A 21,039-nucleotide genomic window follows, 5' to 3' on the forward strand; every position below is an offset into this window, starting at 1 on the left:
TGAAAGTAACTTGTATTTGTAGCAATCTTCTCCCTTCTTCCTCCTCTTCTTCCCTGTTTAAGCAAAGACAAGGCCTCCCAGGAATATGGTGCATTCCTTTACTTCTGCCTGCCTCTCATATGGCTTTTTTTTTTTTTTTTAAATCAAATGAGAAGACAACATTCAGTAACTGTGATTAATACCTGTAGTAAAGCTCACAGTATGAAAACTTAATCTGCAACCACTTAGTGGTGTCATGTATCAGTTTTCTGTGCCTGAAAGTGGAATTGACATATGTAGCAAACATGGGCTTGATCTTGGACATTGTCTGATGGCAGTTAAGAGTTCTCAGTGCAGCTATCTGCTCTGTTTTCCTCAAGGCTACTGCCGTCTGTAGCACAGCCATCAAAAAGGATCATATGTCTGTGCTGTAGTGTCTGGCAGCATAGCTTAGCTTAACTTGAGTGAGCTCTGATTTGTGATTACGCCTTTTGACAGTCTGCAGTACTTTCACCTCCCAGCTGTTAGGCAGTCATATTTTGGTGCTGATTTTAGCATTTTGTAAGAGGGTAGGCTGTAAGAGTAGTTGAAAAGTTGAGCTTTGTGGAAAGCTGAAACATTTATGCAGTGGAAGTAAGAATTTCGACAAGAATATTTGAAGGTGGGGAGTATTAGACTATCATCCTAAAGTAAACTCTCAGCATGTGAAAAGGGATCTTACACTACTCCGCAATGAAGTTTCTGGTGTAAGCACACCACTCATTTTGCTGTCTACTGGGATGCATGCAGCAGTTTTTGGTAGATAGCTAGACAAGCAGCTAAAGCAGTGTGCAGAGTTTTATTTCTCTGGCTAAAGTGTCTGAATCGGTAATCAAGGTGCAGAATTTCTGGTTCTGTGGTTTGTAGTTTAAACTACAAATTCCGTTACAAAACATTTTCAAGTTACAGTGAAGTTACTCAGATGAGTTTGCAAAGACAGGATCTCAGCTGTTAGTGTGTTTGGCTTCTCTTATGTGAACTGAATAACTGGTATAAGTTAGTTGAAGATTTCACCCTTCTTCTTATAGGTTTTTTGTTGTTTGATGTAAACCTGTTTATTGAACAGATGACAATAGTTAAGACATGATAAAAGTTAATGAAGAGTGTCCTGTGAGGTTGTACAATACAAAACACAATGCAATACAAATTTGCTTCTAAGTTATTTAATGGTGATGAGCTGCTGTCATTAATAATCAGTTCTTTTACTTCGAATGTAATTATCTGGTTAGCAGATTGAGCAAGTAATACAAATCACTGACAGTATCATTTAATGTTTTCTGTGGTAGTGTAATAAATGTAACTCCTTTAGCCTGTAGCGTATCACAAGCACAGGTATCTTTTCAAAACCACCTGTGAATCATGACCAGTTGGAGATGTGTGGGAAGAAGTAGACTGTAATTATTTTTCCATGAAGACAAAGTTACAATCAGCTTTGCAGTATCTATGTAGCTGTTGTGTGGGTCCATATTTAGTTTTCATCAGATCTAGGTGGTATAGTTTCCTTAGTTCCCACTATATATCCAAGGCAGGGGATCTGGCCAAAACATCCTGGCTGAAGTTCAGTTAGGCTGACAGGAAAGGCAGAAGTTACATTGGATGGTGAAGGGAACTAGCTAGAAGAATTATAAATACTTACTGCTCCATCTGTTCTTAGACTCGGTGTGTGCCCTGTCAAAGCAGTCTGTAATCCCTGGATCTGTTTGGGTGTACAGCTGGTCTTGAATTCCAAAGTAATGCAAATGGTTTGTTACCTGCTGTGTTTTAGTTTGGGACCTGCTAATACTGCATACTTTCCTCATGCAAAAAAATTCTACACCTTTGTTACCTTTGGGTTTATAGCAGGTTTATTTGAAAATATACATGTAATAGAAACGGTGAACTGACAGAGACCCTGTTGTACACTGAATTAGCTACATCTACAAAACTTTCTAGGTGCATATGAAATGATAGTGCAGAAACATTTATGCTTAGAGACTATTATTTCAAATTCTTTGCAGTGTAGGTACTGATTGTCCTAAACCATTTGATCTAGAAATAGTTGAGCAGAGATCCTAAGTCTCCATCTTCAGTTCTTGGGTTTGTGGCACTTCTTTGTATTTGGATCTGGCTAAAGTTACCTTGACAGTTGATAGATGCTTTTTTCCCTTCGTTGTCTCAACTCTGGTTGTGTCCAGAAGAGGTGGAGAAACTCTCTCAGACCATGGGAAGAGCTGTGTAATTCACCACAGCTAATTCAGTTGCCAGTAGTTTCATTTGGGACTGTTCACAAAAGAGATTTGGTCATGTTGGTTTGAATGAAACTAAGAAGTGATAAAGTCTTGCAGTTCAGGAAAAAATACATCGTTTTTGAAGTCATGTGAATAACAGTACTCTCATGAGGGATTTGAGGAAATTATAAGATTGTACACTTGCAAAACAATTACACAAGATGTAATGCATTTGAGAATCGGGGCCAACAGCCTTGTCATTTGGAACAATAAGATGGATTGGTTTGGGGTTTTTTTTATTTTACTATAGCCTTTGCAGTCTGTTGGAAACATTTTTTTTTTTTTTGCCCCTTCTTTCCCCTCACTTTGTAGTTCTAGCAGGCACTACTCATTAAAAAGCAGTCCAAACAAAAAGGTCAACATTGGCTTTGGCAGGGAGTTGGCTTTGTACTGCTTTTTTCATTGCAGGCACCAGAATTTAGCCAAACTAATACCAATGCTATCTACGTGGAGCCTGGCCACTGTTGCATCTGTTGTCTTTTTGTAGATTTTTGCTTTGACTTTAATGAGACTTTGGTAAGGGCCTAAAGGAATTAGATACCTAGCTGTTCCTGAATCTTAATGAGAGCAGGGTGTCTAATTTCCATGTGTTTTTTTTTTACACAATCTCAGACTTAATGAATACAAACTAAGCTATTTTTGAAATATATTAAATCATATTAAAACAGGTACATTCTGTGAACAGATCTTTAGTTGAGAGGGCCATGAGTGATGTGTTCTGGCTTAGAGCAGTGACTGTTCTTTTAATTTTGTGCACTACTATAGCCAGAAAAAAATTGCTTTGTTTCTTTATTTCCATGGCTGTCTTCAGACAGGATTTATTACTTGTAATTAAGTAGTATTTTCCAGTGTTTGATGTTCCTCTGATATAGATCTTATAAATTACTTTTTTTTCCATTTCTGTGTTCTTTGACATGCAAAATCTCTGAATACGCATGTTTTTAAAACAATTCACAGTTATGTGAGATAGGGTGAATTTTTCTTCTCTTAAAGAAAGATGGTGAAGGAACGTGGTCTGGTGTAAGTGGTGCAACATTCACCTCTGGTAATTATTGGTTTTTACAGTTTGAGCACTTGCTATCCTATTAAAAAGAATTTAAAAATTTTCAAATTTGCATACAAAACATGCTTAATGTATATGTAAACGGTAGTGTACCTAGTGGAGCTGCAACTGGAGCCAGTTTTTATGGAAACTGGCAAGTTGAATTTGAAGTAGAGGTGAATAGAGGTGTAGATTTTGATACCCTTTTAAATGTGAAGGTGTAGGTACATGTCATTTGTGAACTAAGGTATTTTTGGATACTGTATATACTGATGGTTTTGTAACTGTGTTGTGCTTCTGTATACATTTTTCTGGATGGTTGTGGTGGTGTTAGGTATCTGCCTTGTTAAATGGATTGAACTGGCTTATAACCTGTAGAGCAACTCAGCTGTGAGAGTGTCAGTCTTAGATTTTGCAATGTATTGTGATAATTGACTCATGTAAGAACTATCTGTTGTGTGGAAATCTATGTTGTCCTTCATACAGCTAAACAGTAAGCTTCTTAGAGGAAGCTGTGTCATGGTATTTGCAGTTGTGAACATTTGATAACTTGATTCCTTTTGTGGTAGTGTTACGGGGTTGTAGGGAATTAATTAGTGACTGTAGTGTTTTGAACCAAGAACCTTCACAGGCACCTCTCTGACTTACCTTGCAAGAAAACAGGATCCTGAGGTACCAAGATTATCCACAAGGATTATCCTGCACAGAACAGCCCTAAGAATCATACCATGTGACTGAGAGTGTTGTCCAAATGCTCCTTGAACTCTGTCAGGCTTGGTGCTGTGACCACTTCCCTGGGAAGCCTGTTCCAGTGCCCAGCCACCCTCTGGGTGAAGAGCGCTTTTCTTGATATCCAGCCTTCCCTGACACAAGTTCATGCTATTCCCAGAGAAAAGAGATTGATGCCTTCCCCTTCACTTCCCTCATGAAGGAGCTGTGGACTGTAGTAAGGTCTCCCCTCAGTCTCCTTCAGGCTAAACAAGCCAAGTGACCTCAATTGCTCCTCAGACAGCTTCTTCTCAAGGACCTTCACAATCTTTATTCCCCTCCTCTATAATAGCTTTTTGTCTTTCTTATACTGTGTCACCCAACACTGCACATGGGACTCAAGGCTGCCCCAATGCAGTGAAGATCAGGACAATCTCCTCCCTCGACTGGCTGGCGATGCTTTACCTGGTGCCCCCACCTGGACACAGTTGTCCCTCCTGGCTGCGAGGGCATTGCTGACTCGTATTCAACTTGCCATTGACCAGGACCCCCAGGTCCCTTTCTGTGGCACTACTTTCCGGCACCTCATTCCCCAGTCTATACAAACATCTGGGTTTGCCGCATTCCAGCTGCTGAATCCTGCACTTTTTTTTGTTAAACTTAACATGGTTGGTGATTGCCCAGTCCTCTAATTTGTGGAGGCAGGAGGGCTCTGCAGAGGGACCTGGATAGACTGGAGAGATGGGCTGACTCCAGTGGGATGAAGCTCAACAAGGCCAAGTGCCGGGTCCTGCACTTTGGCCACAACAACCCCCTGCAGCGCTACAGGCTGGGCACAGAGTGGCTGGAGAGCAGCCAGGTGGAAAGGGATCTGGGGGTGCTGATTGACAGGAGGCTGAACATGAGCCAGCAGTGTGCCCAGGTGGCCAAGAAGGCCAATGGCATCCTGGCCTGCATCAAGAACAGTGTGTCCAGCAGGAGCAGGGAAGTGATCGTTCCCCTGTACTCTGCGTTGGTGAGGCCACACCTTGAGTATTGTGTTCAGTTCTGGGCCCCTCAGTTCAGGAAGGACATTGAGGTGCTGGAGCGGGTCCAGAGAAGAGCAACCAGGCTGGTGAAGGGACTTGAGCACAAGTCGTGTGAGGAGAGGCTGAGGGAGCTGGGGTTGTTTAGTCTAGAGAAGAGAAGGCTTAGAGGTGACCTCATCACTCTCTTCAACTACCTAAGAGGAGGTTATAGCCAGGTGGGTACGGTCTCTTCTCCCAGGCAACCAACAATAGGACATGGGGACATGGGCTCAAGCTCTGCCAGGGGAGGTTTAGGTTAGATGTTAGGAAGAAATTCTTTACAGAGAGGCTAATCAGGCATTGGAATGGGCTGCCCAGAGAGGTGGTGGATTCACCATCCCTGGAGGTTTTTAAACAGAGATTGGACGTGGCCCTTAGTGCCATGATATAGTAATTGGAGTTGGATCGGGGGTTGGACTTGATGATCTTGGAGGTCTTTTCCAACCCAATCTATTCTATGATTCTGTGATCTCTGCAGGGTTTCTCTGCCTTTGAGAGAGTCAACATCTCTTTCTAATGTTGTATCATCTGCAAACTTACTTAGTCCGGCAGCCAGGTCCTTAATGAAGATCAGCAGTGTGTGCTTGGAGCCCAGAAAGCCATTCTGTGCTGCATCAAAAGAAATGTGACCAGCAGTTCGAGGGAGGTGATTCCTCCCCTCTGCTCTTGCTTTGTGGGACTCTACCTGGAGTGCTGTGCAGGTCTGGGGTCCTCAGCACAAGAAAGACATGAATATGTTGGAGCAGGTCCAGAAGAGGGCCATGAGGAGGGCTGGGTAGAGCACCTCTCTTGTGAAGACAGACTGAGAAAGGAGTGGTTGTTCAGCCTAGAGAAGAGGTTTTCGGGACACCTCATTGCAGCCTTCTAGTACGTTAAGGCAACTTACAAAAAGGAGGCAGAGGGACTTTTTGTATGGGCAGATAGTGACAGGACAAGTAGTAATGGTTTTGAACTGAAAGAGGGAATGTTTAGATTAGATCGTAGGAAGAAATTCTTTATAGTGTGGGTGGTGAAGCACTGGCATAGGTTGCCCAGACGAGTTGTGGATCTCCATCCCCAAAAGTGTTCAAGGCCAGGTTGAGCAGTGCTCTGAACATCCTGATGTAGTGAAAGGTGTGCCTGCCATGGCAGGGAGGTTGGAACCAGGTGGTCTTGAAGGTCCCCTCCAACCTAAACCATTCTGTGATTCTATGTTGAAGAGTGCTTGGCCTAAGATGGAGGAGCCCTGTGGAACTCCACTAGTGACAGGTGACCAGCCCAATGTTACCCCATTTACTGCAACTCATTGTGCCCGACCTGTGAGCGAGTTCTCATGCACCACATGATCTGTTTATCCAGCTGTATGCTGGACATTTTGTCCAGAAGGATCCTGTGAGACACAGTATCTAAAGCTTTACTCAAATACAAAAAGATGACATCACCTGGTTTCCCTTGTTCAGCTAGGTGGGTGGTCATAAAAGGAAATTAAGTTTGACAAGCAGGACTTTCCCACCATAAAGCTGTGCTGGTTCTGACCAGTGACTGCATTATCATTCAGGTGTTTTTCAGTACCTCCCAAAATAATCTTCTCTGTAATTTTGCTGGTCACTGAAGTGAGACCGACAGGCTTGCAGTTTCCAGGATCATCCTTCTTGCCTTTCTGGAAAATTAGGATGTTAGCCAACTTCTAGTCAATTGGGACCTCTCCAGATTCCCAAGACTGTTCAAAAATCATTGAGAGGTGCTTTGTGATGTCATCAGCTAGCTCTTTGATTAATCTCAGATGAATTCCATTGGGCCCCATAGGGTTATAGGGATCCAGCTGGTGTAACAGATCTCTCATTAACTTCAGAGTCAGCTGGGAGTTAATCATTCTCACAGCCTTGGTCCTTCAGATCAGGGTACTGTGGCCCCCCCTCAGTTCATCATCAGTGTTGAAGGCAAAGAAAGCATTAAACATCTCTGCCTTGTCTCTGTCCCTGTTTGTGAGGTGACTATTCTCATTTGATGCCCCAAGCATCAAATCAAGGAGGGCATCTTTCCTAGTCAGCTCCCTTAGTACCTGAACCATGAAATAGCATCTAGCTGTTTTAGGAATTTTCTGGACTTAATTGTACCAGGTGTGTGTGTGGTGTCCTCAGTTAATATCTGGCGAGTTGAAGTAACCCATAAGGACAAACTTGGAGGTGTCCCTTAGTTCCTTGAAGAATTGGTGTAATTGTCTTGGCTAGGTGTTCTACAGTAAACTCCCACAATGACATCTGCCTTATTTGTTTGTCCTGTAATCCTAACCCAGAGGCTCTCAAGTGTGCCACTGCCAGCTGTAAGCTCCATACATTCCAGCCCCTCCATTACAACCAACACCATCCTCTGCTTCTCCCACCCTGACCGTATCTCCTGAGGAGCATGTAACCATCCATCATATCACACCACTCACACAACTCATCCCATCAGGTCTTACTTATGCCAGTGATGTCATATATCTGGGACTGGGCCTTTGCTGCTTCTTGCTCATTCCTCATGCTGTGTGTGTTGGTATAGAAACATTTCAAGTGTGGTTCATTGTAGCCAACATCTCGTGGAGTTGGCTGATCTTAATAGCACTCAGTTCCTCAACTTTTGGCTTGCCATCCCATTGCTTATCACTGACAAACCTGGTTTTGCCCTTTCCCTTCTAGCAAACTAATTTAAAGCTCGGTCAATGAGCTGTGCTAGTTCTCATGCTAAAACACTTTTTCACCCTCTGAGAAAGTTGTATCCCTTCAGGTATCAGAAGACTAGGTGTTGTATAGACCATGCCATGATCAAAAAACCCACAGATTCTGCTGATGACACCAGCTTTGGAGATACATGCCTCTCGAAGGCAGCAGACTTCCCTGTGGTTTCAGTCTAGTCTGTATAGCAGGCCCTCCATTCCCCTTATAAGGAAGTCATCTGTGACAACTACCCTCTTTTTTTTTTTTCTAACGGGCAGTTGTTGATGAGGGGGTAGGCTATCTTGCCCCAGGTGGCTCCTCCATTGCAGAAGGGCCTTTGTCTGCCTCATCAGTTGACTGTCATTCGAGTTACAGGGCCTCATGCCTGTTGTAAAAGGTATCAGTCCTATTTGTCATCTTCAAGTTATCAGGAGGAAGAGCATTCCTTTTCTTGTGAGTAGTGACCTCTGACTTACTGCATCACAGGATTTGGAGTCCACCAGCATCTTCACCTCAGTGGAGGTTTGAGACTCCTGAGTCTGTAGCATCTCTGAGAGTTAAGTGTCAATCTCTTGCTAATTCTCGTGAATGCTGCGCAACCCATTCACTTTGTCATATGGCTCCTTAACCTGGTGACATGGCACATTGACAACAGCACATCTTCCGTGAAAGGAATGATTGTCAGCCCCAGCTTTATGGAGAGACATTACGCACTCCTGGCAACCCAGGTCCTGGAGAGCTATGTCTGCCATGAGAAGATCTGGCTGGCTAGAGACTTCTGACACTGCTGGTGCAGTGACTGGTGAAGCTGTGGGGAAATGAGCTCTATGGCATGTCAAAACCAAACTTGTGTGAATGGTTACTTTTAGTAAGACTGTGCTCTTCTTCACCAACTGCAGGGTCTGTTCAGAGCCCTGCCGGTGTGCCCTGGTCACTCTCACTGACTCTGGGCCCCTTATGAGAGACTGGGAGCAGCTGCCATCCTTGCTGGCTCTGCTCACACCGAGTCAGCCATTCTAGGGCTAGCTGCCAGCTCCACATGAGTGTTGATGCTTTCCTGCGCCTGCCCTGGCTCCAGCCATGCTTGCAATCCATGGCTCTGCACTGGAGCTGTTGGCCTCAGCGAGGGATGGCTGGGAGCGGTTAGGCCACTGCTGGTGCTGTGTGGGTCTTGGCATTCTGGGGCAAACAAAAAAAAAAATCAGAAAACAGTCTTAATCCTCTTAATGCTTGTTTTGCTGCATAGCCTTGAGTTTTGTAAGTACAGATTTCAGGGCAGTCGTAGCTTTTCAGGGAGAGATTTTTGAACTCATAGGGCACAGAGGTGCCCAGCTCTCTTGCCAGCACACTTAAGTAGTGGTGTGCTTGACCCAACATGACGCATCTGACGATAGCAAGTCAGTTCAACTGCCGTTGTTTCTGGTAGATGTTTCTCGTAGCATACCAACTTGTGTTCTGTGAGTAACATACAGACATCTAGAAATGGACGGAATTAATCAGGATCTTTATCCTCCTGTTGGGCTTTTAGAAGAATGGGCAAGTCAATGGGCAACATTAAGTATCCTTTAAGCATTTTATGCGGATGACAGCTTGCATGTGTATATGTGTGTCTGGGTGTGTAACAATTGCCTGTAGATTTTATTTAATTTTTTTCAATGCCCCTAAAGTCACATAGAAATTGTGGTTTTGTTTTTGTTTTGTTTTGTTTTGTTATTAGACCTATTCTGCTAATTGAAAAGGAGACAGAAAATAGATGTCCACGCCTACAGACCCTGGCACCATGCCTCATCCTGGTCCTTCTCCTGGACCAGGACCTTCACCTGGACCGATTCTAGGACCTAGCCCAGGACCGGGGCCATCTCCTGGCTCCGTTCACAGCATGATGGGGCCAAGTCCTGGTCCGCCCAGTGTCCCGCATCCAATGCCAACAATGGGGCCTACCGATTATCCACAGGAAGGCATGCACCAAATGCATAAGGTAATAGCTTACAAGTGAACCTTATTTCCTTAAACTTCTCTCCACTGATGAAAAAAACTACTTATTACATTTAGAACCTGCGTAACTGCTATTACACATCGTGTGTCATCTGCAAAACTTCAACTGCACTGCTACTTCTATCTCTATTACTAAATATTCATGTATCAGATTAAACACAGTTTCCTTTTCTTAGTAGACTACTTTGAACTATAGAGTTAGTAGTTTGCAAATCTTCATTTGTAAACTGTACTTCTTAGTAAGATAGACATTACTAGGGAGAAAAAATGAATTACAGTGTACACTTTTTTTTCTTTTTCCTGCTTGTCTATTTGGACATACTGTGTGTTTTTGGGATGGTTTTTAGTTTTGCATTAAATTGTTATTCTTAAAAAAAAAAAAAAAACAACCAAAAAAAAACCACAAACAAACCACCCTAGTATTTTCATCTCTTAAAGGGTTGGTTTGTTGTTCTCTACAATTTGTTTACTCTTCTATACTGAAAATGTGGCTTTAAAAAGTGGGTTTCAAGTTATTTTATAAGAACTCCATCTTACAAAGGGTTATGAAACTCTGTCATGTAAAACGTGAATAATTGGACTTCAGTGGTGGTTATTAAACACTTAAAATTGCATGTGTACTTCGAGTGTCATTAATCTTTTTTACTTTGAGGAGATACTTTCTTGTGTGGAAATTCTTTTATGAGAACAGTGTCTTTCCTGCTGTCATTTTTGTTTGGTTGTATATCAGAGATTTAGAGCTTAGAAGGATTTCATTTGCAATGTTGTTCTACTCAAAAATATGTATTAGTACCTTACAGAGTCAAAATGTGTATTAGTAGCTTACAGAGTCAAGATATTGAAGACATTTTGGTAACATTCCACTTGGAATTGTTATGTGCATATAGAGAAAAGAAATTTATAATAAAAATAGTTTTAAAGTAATACAAACACATTTTAATTTTTCTCATGAACTGGCATCTTCTTCATGTTGACATTTTCACATATGAACCTTTTTCATTTATTAAAACAACATCCAGTCAGTAGGGACATGACACTACTATCTTTTACATCAAGAACTATATATTTTTAATATCACAAAGACAGCTGAAGGGAAGGAGGCCATCATCAAACTGCCCATTTGTACTGAACTGTGTAATCTCTTGAGAGTACATGCAGTAGCTGTAATGTTTTCATTTAAATCTTGAAGCATGTGATTTAGCTGTTAGCCAGATGAGACATTTGCAATCGCATTTCTTTGTTTTTGGGGTCAGTTACAGCCCAACTTTCCAGAACTCTGTCTCCAGACTTCATAGCCAGGGTTATTACACTCTTCACTTCTCTCATTTCTTTCTGGTTTTAAGAGATTCTGTACCTCTAGAAGAAGAGAGTGACACCAGTAATTTTCCACAGGATGGTTGAATGCCCCACACATTGTGTTTTTAACTGAAATATCCTGTTACATCAGCCATTTAATCCTATGTTATAATTAGAAACAAACCAACAAATGTCATCCCACAAAGTTCTTTCAGAGACTTCAGAAAGCATCTCACAAGGTTCTGTGAGCCAGAGTAGAAATTGTCCCACTGAGGTGGCATTGAAATGTTTTGGAAAATGTTCCAGAAAGAGTCTGGATAGCTAATTCAAAGATAGTCAGTCAGTAAAACTGCAGTAAATTACTCTACCTTGATTTTGAGACTGCATCTTTGTAAGTCTTGCTTCACAGTCTTGCTGTCCTCTAGATTGCCCCTTCATGACTGAGAAAATAGGTCTGTTGAGGTGGTAGAGGTGAAAAAAAGAGAAAAAAGAAATAAAATGTTGGTGAATTTTTTGGCATAGATGAATTTTCAAGTCTCTTTTCCTGTGCAACCCCAGAAATAGTATATTGTGATAACTGATGGAAGCATCTGTTTAAGAAGTGCTGTGGAAGGGGGCTTCTAGAGTAATTTGCAAATATTATTTCAGTGTTGTTCAGTGTAATTAAAAAACTGGTTGGCCACCTGCAGTTTGACCAGATAAATTTTTTCTTTCTACTTGGTGCTATGTAAACCAGTTTGACTTTTAAACTGTGATGTAACATAACAGGTTTTTTTTCTAGTGAAATGCAGTAAAAAATGGGAGATTGCACAAAAAGTGTCCCAATTACACAATTGTTTGTGGGGTACACTTCCAGTATATGCAATGGAATGTGATTCTTTTAAAATTCAAAAACTAGGTAGTGAAACAGCTTTGTTCTGTGTTAGATGTTTGACTAGCTTAAAATCAATAACATAATGCATAAAAGTGTAAAAAATCCAAAGTATCAATCAATAGCTAAAACACTGAAACAAATTGATATTAATAAATCATAATTTCCAAAATATGTTTACTTAACAACTGTTAATATGAAAATTCAGTACTGTGTATTCACTTAGTAACTAGAAAACCCTTCCACAGGAAAATTTACTGTGGATTTACTGTATCAGTTTGGATAGAAACAATAAATTAACTGTTGTTCTTTCTAGTTTCTTAAGTAGTCTTTCAACTATCAATCAGATTTTCAGGAAAATACTTACAGTTCCAAATTTTACTGAAGTGTATCTTGGATGCATAACAGCTACATTTAAGGAGAAGTACTTAAGAAGTCTCTGGGGGGTACCACTAAATAGACAAACCATAACAGTCTTGGAGAGTCTTGTGAGGAAAAAATACTTGGAAGCTGGAAAATATTAAAAGAAAGCATTGTTACATTGGTTACCTTAATTTTACTTTTCCTCAGCATCCACATAAAAGTTCCTCTGGAGGCAAAACATCAGGCTATATGATTTTAGTCTGAACTAATCAAGCCTTTGAGACAGTCCCCCACAACATCCTTCTCTCTAAATTATAGAGAGATTAATTCAATGAGTGGATTGTTAGATGAATGAGAAAGTCATTGGACAGTTGCATCCACAGGGTGATGGTCAACAGCTCATTAGGGACAAGTGACCCAGTGCTACTTATTGTCTTCATTAATGACATAGGCAAAGGGATTGAGTGCACCCTCAGCAAATTTGCAGATGACACCAAAATGAGGGGTGCAGTTGACACACCTGAAGGATGGGATGCTGTCCAGAGGGACCTGAACAAATTCAAAAATTGAGTCCATGGGAATCTCAAGAGGTTTGGTAAGATCAAATGCAAAGTGCTGCACAAGGGTCAGCGCAACCCCTGGTATCAATACAGGCTAGGAGGTGACAGAGCAAGATCAGCCTTGGTGAGGACTTGGGAGTGGGGGTAGATGAGAGGCTGGACATGACCCAGCAATGTGTGCTCACAGACCAGAAAACCAGTTTTATCTTGGACTGCATCAAAAGCAGCATGGCCAGCTGCTTTTGATCCAGGAGAGGATTCTGCCCCTTTGCTTTGGTGAGAGCCTGTCTAGAGTGCTACATCCAGCTCTGAAGTCCCCAGCCCAGGAAGGGCCTAGGCCTGTTGGAGCAAGTGTAAAGGAGACCATCCAGATGATCAGAGTGTTGGAGTTGGTTTTGTTTAGCTTAGGAAAGAGAAGGCTTTGAAGTGACCTCATTGCGACCCTCCAGTAGTTGAAGGGAGCCTGCAAGAAAGGTGGAGAGGGACTTTTTACAAGAGCAAGTAGTGACAGGGCAAGGGAGAATCATAACAAACTGAGAGTAGGTTTACTTTAGATAATAGGAAGAAATTCTTCACTGTGAGACTGCTGAGGCACTGGAACAGGTTGCCCAGGGATGCCCCATCCCTGGAAGTGTATGAGACCAGGTTGAATGGAGCTGTGAGCAACTTGGTCTAGAGAAGGGTGTCCATGTCCACAGAAAGAGGATTGAAACTAGATGATCTTAAAGGATGCTTGCAACCTGAGCCATTCTATGATTCTGTGGTACAGCCCTCTGTATGCTTTTAGACAATGGTCCCGTGATTTTAACTGCTTAACTCTTAGTTATGACAAAAGTATAGCTTTTTAAGTTGCAGGGTTCTCACTTGAGGGATTAATATAGTACTGTGAACTCTTGGTTTACTTTCTCTTTCAATTAGTTGTATCCTGGTGCATAATCACTTATTTTATGAATTTGTAAAGGGGTGTAAACGATTACTGACTGCAGAAGGATTACTATGATGTCGTGGATAATATTACTCGTTTCGGTGAATGAGAGAAAAAGAGAGAAAGTTCTTCACAGAAAGGTAGTTTTTAATAAATATGGTAGATGTCCCATTAAAACAGAAGGCAAATGGTTTCTCGTTTCAAATATTGTTGGCTGACAGATGTATGCACAGTAGGCATTCTGAGAATCATAAAAGTTCTGTTGTGGTTCTGGAAGTAACCAGACAGTAACCTTATTTATCAGCAGGCATGTTCCCTGCATTATTTTGTTTGTGTCTACAGGAGTAAAAAAAATAAAGAAAATAGCAATGTCAGCTTTGAAAAATCGAGAGAACTCATATAAAATGATGATTTGGTGATTTGTAAGAGGTTATTGGAATTGTTGGCCAATTCCCTACTGCAGCCCTAGTTAGACTGGTTGTCGATCAGTGATGCATTCAGTTATGCTGTGTAGTTATGTGGCAGTTACATAACAATGCATTGCTGTTTGATCTGTGTAATTTTGTTTGTTTAAAGATGATCTAGAAGAAATCTAGTTCAGTACTCAGTTTTTTATTCTAAGGCTGTTGTTTTTGGGTGGTTGGTTGGTTTTTAAGAAGGTGGATGGAAACAAAAAAAGACACCATAATCTGACAGTTCACCTAGAAATAGGTCAAACTGTGATGCAATACTGTCTGTGAGAAGACCTTTGTTACTAAATTCAGAGTAAAAGCACTGTAGGCAAAACGCTTCTTACGCATTAGACATTGTGTAAGTCTGCCAAGGATGTAGGTGTGTGCTTGCATTCAGTTGAAGTTCATCCCTCACTCTGTGTTCTAGAAGCATTGTTTATATATCTGGCCTGTTCAGTGCTTGTCCTTATGCGGACCAATCAAAACAGTAATGTCTACTCAACTTCCTGTTCCCCTTCTGCCATATTAAAAGAATAAAATAAAACAAGTATCCCAGTGGGCTGGTAGTGCTTTATTGGTAGTATAAGTTACTTCCGTATCCCAACCATGTCATTGTGGAAGATACCTTTAATAATTTATAGAGGACTGAAGAATTTGCAGAAATTATGTTGTGTATCAAGTTCCTTCTGTAATTTTTAACCTGTTACATAGATTTGAAGTTATTCTCTGACTCTGTAACTATACAGTGATGCAAAAAGTTACGGAAAATAACTGTTTTTCAGTTCTTGTAGTCTACTGCTGTTCCCTGCTGAATTGTCTCCGCTATTTTAAATGTTTTGTCCATAGTCAGTAGAAGTGCTTTTAGATGAAATACATTTTTGGAAATATCAGTTCTGCATACACTAGCAGTAGTATGATCATTAAAACTAATTTTTTCTTCAAAGACGTTTATGCTATCTTCATATTTTGTATTCTTTGTATTATTTCAGTAAAAAACTGATGAGTTCTAATGAATTTAGTTTTAATTTTTTTCACAGCATATTTTTTGCAAACACACAGAAGCAAACCCCTTTCTTGCTTTATTTAGGCTCTTTTCTATTAGACTTGAAGCCTTTCGGTTTTCTACACTTTCTTTTTGCGTAGGTAAAACTTACGTTACAAAACCCTGTCCTTTTGATGAATTCTTTCCATAGAAGCATTCCTTCAATTCATGTTTTATTGTATGGTCATGTTTCTTTACCTCTCTGTTCCTGTTTGATTTTTTTTTTTTTTTTTTTTGAGTTCTCTTTATGAAAGGCCCCATATTTGTTTTTCTCTTCGCTTGTTCTTTGTTAACACCAGCTCCTTTCCCAACCCTCTGTGTGCTGGTACTCCTGATGCTGGTAGTTCTGTACGCATGCTGTGTCCCGTGTTAGTCCCATTCAGAGCTGCCCAGATTCACAGAGGTTTCATGGCTGCCACCCATTAGTGCCATGAAACCCATCCTAGCAGTCACACCACAAATGTGTCCAGCTAGAGCCTTCTGTTCTGGAAATCAGATCAAGTTTCCTGCACAGTCTGCTTCTCCTCTTGGTGGCTCTAAAGAGTTAGTCCTTGAAACATACCATGACAAAATGTATCCAGCTTTACAGATGTTCTGGTTTCTGTTGTAGTCAGCTCCTGCGCACAGAATGTGAACTGTGTGTTCTCTTCTGTGTTGGTTACCTTTGTTAGCAAGGGCGAAGAGAGGGAGGGATCTTCATACCTCAGAAAAGGGTATTGGGACTTACTGGGTTAGCAAAGTGGAACTATTTTTAATGTGTCAGTCATCTGTTTCTATGTTTCAACTCCATATCCCTAGTTCTTGTCATCAAAAATAGCTTCTGGAGTAGTGGGTGTTTTTCTGATACAAGTTCTTTTCAAAAATATTTTTATACTGTCATGACAACTAAAGGATTTAATGAAACATAAAAAATCCATTTTACTTCTCCTTTTTCATAACTTTTCTCCTTTTAACCCACAGTTCTGATGCAGAAAAATGACAGTGAAATCCTTCAAAAATGTTGATAAACAACAAAAAAAATTCTGTATGTGTAAAGGTACTTTCAATCAAATCTGATGGTTGCAATGGAAAGTAAAAAATTTATATGAAGGGTTTACAAATTGAAATTCAGAATTATTTTTTACTTTGTAGAAAGCATGACCTATGTTTAGTTTTGTTTAAATTGACTCATGTGAAATAAATTACTCAAAAATAAGAAATGTATCACTTTTTTTCCCTTGCCTCTTCCATGTCTTCTTGCACTCTGTTTTAGATGAAACAGACAGCAAGATCTCTATTAACAGTAGGATTTAGCAAGAGCAATGTGTAGTGTGCATTTGTGCATGTGTTTGTGCACATGTTAGAGAGGGGCAGAGCTGTGTATTGCTATAGAGAGAGGCTAAGTAAGTGACGCCAGGCTGTTGCTCCCTAATACAAAGCCTTGCAGAGCTCTAAGTTAGAAGTTAATGAGCCTAATCTCTTCCCTAGTTAGAAGGTAAAAATTATTTTCTTAAGACATTTACTTTCTGTTGTTATTTTTCCCATATTTTCACTTTCAGATTCCTTCAGTTTCTGTAATGGAGCCTTTTTTAGTGCCCAGCATGCATTCAGCATGTTTTTTGGGCACGTGGACCTGTTTTGCATTTCAAGTACCCTGGGAACTGTAGTTTTTGATGAATGAATGAGGTGACAAGAGCTACAGGGAGCACAAGTATTGTTTTCCCTTCCTTGACTGCCTATCCTTGGTTTTGGCAGTAAAGATGAGGTTACCTTCTGCAATGCTCTCCTTGTTTTTGAAGAGAAACAGTGTTTGGGACATTCCAGTAGAGCAATGACTGAAAGGGCAAAGTTTGTGCTAAAAATAACTCAAGCCAAGCTACAGGCTGTACTTTAATAAGTTAGTATGTGTTCCATTGCTTTGTAATACGATCCCAATACAGTTCGTGTGTTTGGACAGTTTGCCTCCCTGCATTGCCAAACAGTTCATAAGGAGAGGAAAAAAAAAGGGGGGGGGCAGAAAAGAAACAGGGTACAAGCAGTCTAATGGTGTTCTGTGCTTCCTCAGATGTCTGATTCCAGGCTAAAGGTTCTCATTGTTTTTACTCTTCATGTGTTTGTTTAGATTCTGAGTTAAAGTCCTTTGGATTTTTATAGTGGATTTATATACTATCTCTGTATAAATACTTATTTTGTCTTTACAGTCTATTGATGGCTTGCATGAAAAAGGAATGGTTGAAGATGTTCACTGCGGCTCCATGAAGAGTATGCGACCTCCTCATCCTGGAATGGGCCCACCTCAGAGTCCAATGGATCAGCATAGCCAAGGTTTATCCATACTGTGCATGCTGTGTGATTTTGGAGTCCCTTTGCTCCACAAAGAATCTATAGTAGCATGTAACAGATTTCCAGTTACTTCCTTTCAGCTTTGTTTGGAAAGGCTGAACAAGGCAAGGAAAATAACTGAATTCCTTTGCTTTCTGGAGTGTCCATCAGTCATGTGGTGGAAAAAAGCTAAGGTTCAAGCCTCTGTCTGGGGCAAGTAATTCACCTAAATCTATCACAGATTTCAGTTCACGTCTCTAAAAAAACCCTCCATCTAGTTATCTCCTATTTTATGTGGCTGTTTTAAATGTGAATGCATTAAATGAGATTTCTTTTAATCCTTTGGTGAAGAAATTATAAGAGAGAAGAACCCAAGCAAACCTGGAGAAATTCTTTAACACTTGTAATGTTAAAGTGCTGCTCAAAGTTCTTTTCAATGTTTTTTATGCCAGAAAATAGAAACTCTTTTTCACACATTGCTACATGGCGCTTTTGTGTCTTATAGTCCACAACATAAAAGGACATGAGCAGCCTGGTATGTTGGAAACACCTGCTCCTATTAATAAGTTCAGCAGATAAGGCTTTGTATATTTCATGGTTAATTATGTTACAGCAACATCTGAAGAATCTCAAATGAAATTAGGCTCTTGGTGTGACACACTCTACACAGATCTATTAAGAGGTGCTCCTTGTTTGATGTATTTCCATGTTTATGACATAGGATAGGAGAAATGTTGGAAGGAAAAAACCAGGTACAGATCAGCAAAATGATTGAGCCTGAACTGCTTTGGGACTTTTCAGTGGGATGTGACTGAAGCACTAGTCTTTAATTTGTCAGCTGAATCCCATCCTGGGACCTTGAAAATTAAAAAGTAAATTTTCCATTAAACCTTTCAATATCAGTTAAGTAAAATAGAACTGACTTTGTAGAGGCAAATTCTTCATCAGGTAAAACTTACCCATTGATTTCTACATGATCATCTGAGAGAAAAATTTTACTTGTCTTTGCATTCAGAGGACATCTTGCATGTGATGAAATGAAGAGAGCATTTAGTCTGACAATGAGGATGGGTCAAATTGAAATGTGCTGAAAACACAAAAGCATGAATTGCAAATACTTCAAATACAAGTAACTCCTTCAAATACAAGTTTTCTTATCTGTGCTGGCTGAGATTAGACTTCTAGGTAGTTTTGCTCTGCAAAAAAATGATTGTATTTGTAGGAGCTCTGTCAGGCTAAGGACTGCAGATCCCTGCTCTCTTTTTGGTGTATGCTGTCAACTGTTACAAGGTCAATAGACATTACAAGGTCATACAGACATTACAATAGACATCGGAGTTGTAATATGGAGCAGGCTTTTAAAAGAAACAGTCAAAAAAGACCCCACATGCTCTAATATTTCAAATACTCTTCTTGACATCATAGAGAAACGTTATAGCTTTCTATGCCTTTGTGTCTCCGTTTTTTTATTCTTCGTTAATTACCTTTTCCACAAAAAATGGTGATGGCACTTGAGACTGTTCTGATACCAGCTGGGCAAAGTCTCATTTGCTAACCTTGTACTTTCTCCCTGTTAGTTTGCAGATTCAAGAGAGAAAACCAGGTTCCTTAATAGATTTTTAACTTACCGGATACTTTTTGTTTGATATCCCACAACATTAGAGTTGTGTTTTCACAAGTTTTGTGGAAATATGCAAGGTGGTAAAAGAGAGGGAGTTTAACCATGCCCACACTCATGGCAAAAGGACAGTATCAGCTCTTTTAGAATCCATGGAAACGTGCCTAGTAACTCTTCAAATCCTGACAAAATCTTCAGTTGTCTATGGTAGATTGTTAGAAAACAAGGTTTACTGTAAGGTTCATTTCTTTATAAATGTGTGATTGTTGAGCTTGCAGTACACAGTTATGTACAATTTTTAACAACATGAGTCTCAAATAGAAATTACACCTTATTAGTTTGAGGTCCATTTTTTTTCATGGCTTACTGTTTGTAGGCTTCAAGTTGAAGTAGATAAATATGCACTAATTGATATTTTTGGGGTGTTTTGGGGAAAGTAGATGAAGAAGTTTAAAACCTCAGGAAATGGATCACCCTAAACTTTGGCCATTAGTTTGGAAGCATGAGCAGAATGGCCATTTATCAGTTAAATATTGCTCTGGTTAAATCAAAGAACATTGTCTTTTAATTTTATGTGACATGTGTCTATGATTCAGGTAATTGAGAACACTTTTAGGGAAAAAACACAGAATCATAGAAACATAGTATGGTTTGGGTTGGAGGGGGACCTTTAAAAGTCGTTTAGTCCAACCCCCTTGTAGTGAACAGGTACATCTTCAACTAGACCAGGTCGCTCAGAACGCCGTTGAAATTGACCTTGAATGTTCCCAGGGATGTGACATGTGCCACTAGTCTGGGCAACCTATGCCAGTGTTGGACCACCCTCATTAAAAAAAAAAAGTCTTCCTTTATCTAGTCTGAATTTACTCTCTAAAACTGTGTCTCCTGTCACTACAAGTCCTTTTTAAAAGTCTCTTTCCATCTTTCTTGTAAGCCACTTCAAGTTTTGAAAGGTCATAATAAGGTCTCCCTGGAACCTTCTCTTCCTCAGGCTGAACAACTCCAACTCTCTCAGCCTGTCCTCATGAGAGAGGTACTCCAGACCTCTAATCATCTTCATGGACCTCCTCTGGACCCATTTCAGTAGATCCATCTTTCCTGTGCTGAGGGTTTCAAAGCTGGACGTAGTAGTCCAGATAGGGTCTTACAAGAGCAGAGCAGAAAAAAACAGCTGGTCACACTGCTTTTGATGAGCCCAGGATGTAGTTTGCTTTATGGGCTACAAGTGCACGTTGCCAGGTCATGTCTAGCTGGTTGTCCACCAGCACCCCCAGGCCTGTCTTGGCAGGGCTGCTCTCAATCCCTGCATCCCCCAGTCTGTGTTGGTACTTGGGTGACATGGTTTTGGTGTCTTGGAGAGGAGCAGACCAGCTAGGGGTTCGTGACTAGCCTGTAGATGGTAGGTATGAGGCGGTAGTCACTGGCTAGCTCTAAGCCCACTCGCACCCTGAGCCCAAGAACAGAGGCAAAGGACAACGAAGTGAGCAGTTGAACAGACAAGGCTGATCTGGCTTTATTAACAAAATGGAGGGATTTTATAGGGAGAGCTAGGGAAGGTGCTGGAAGGTAGGAGGAGCATGCAAATCCTCTACATGGGATAGGTTATGGGTAGATGCATAAACATGAAGGGGTGTTAACAAGCCTTGAGGCAACTGGGGAGAAACATGATTGGCTGGTACCAAAAGGTAAACCGGCCAATAGGGTTATTGTCGCTGTACCATGAGGCAAAGTCTCTGGAAAACAGGGTAGGAAACAAAATGGAGAATTCAGTCCTAATATTAGGTTAAACCTTCAGGTGAAATAATAAAGTCCTTCAAGTAGCTGGTGGTGAATCAGTAG

The 21,039-nt window shown here is 40.7% G+C and overlaps 1 protein-coding gene across 1 annotated transcript in view; it reads left to right on the forward strand.

The window, feature by feature from the left end:
- The first annotated feature begins 9,468 nt into the window (after nt 1-9,468).
- Nucleotides 9,469-21,039, forward strand: part of SMARCA2 (SWI/SNF related, matrix associated, actin dependent regulator of chromatin, subfamily a, member 2) — a 103,223-nt gene continuing 91,652 nt past the window's right edge. The window contains exons 1-2 of the mRNA XM_050328486.1: nt 9,469-9,755; nt 17,462-17,585. Coding sequence (XP_050184443.1) covers nt 9,531-9,755; nt 17,462-17,585 — 349 coding nt within the window. The 5' untranslated portion in view covers nt 9,469-9,530. The remainder of the gene's footprint in view (nt 9,756-17,461; nt 17,586-21,039) is intronic.

Source organism: Myiozetetes cayanensis, unplaced genomic scaffold, assembly GCF_022539395.1.
Source record: "Myiozetetes cayanensis isolate MyiCay16 unplaced genomic scaffold, myiCay2020 scf4, whole genome shotgun sequence".
NCBI lineage: Eukaryota > Metazoa > Chordata > Aves > Passeriformes > Tyrannidae > Myiozetetes > Myiozetetes cayanensis.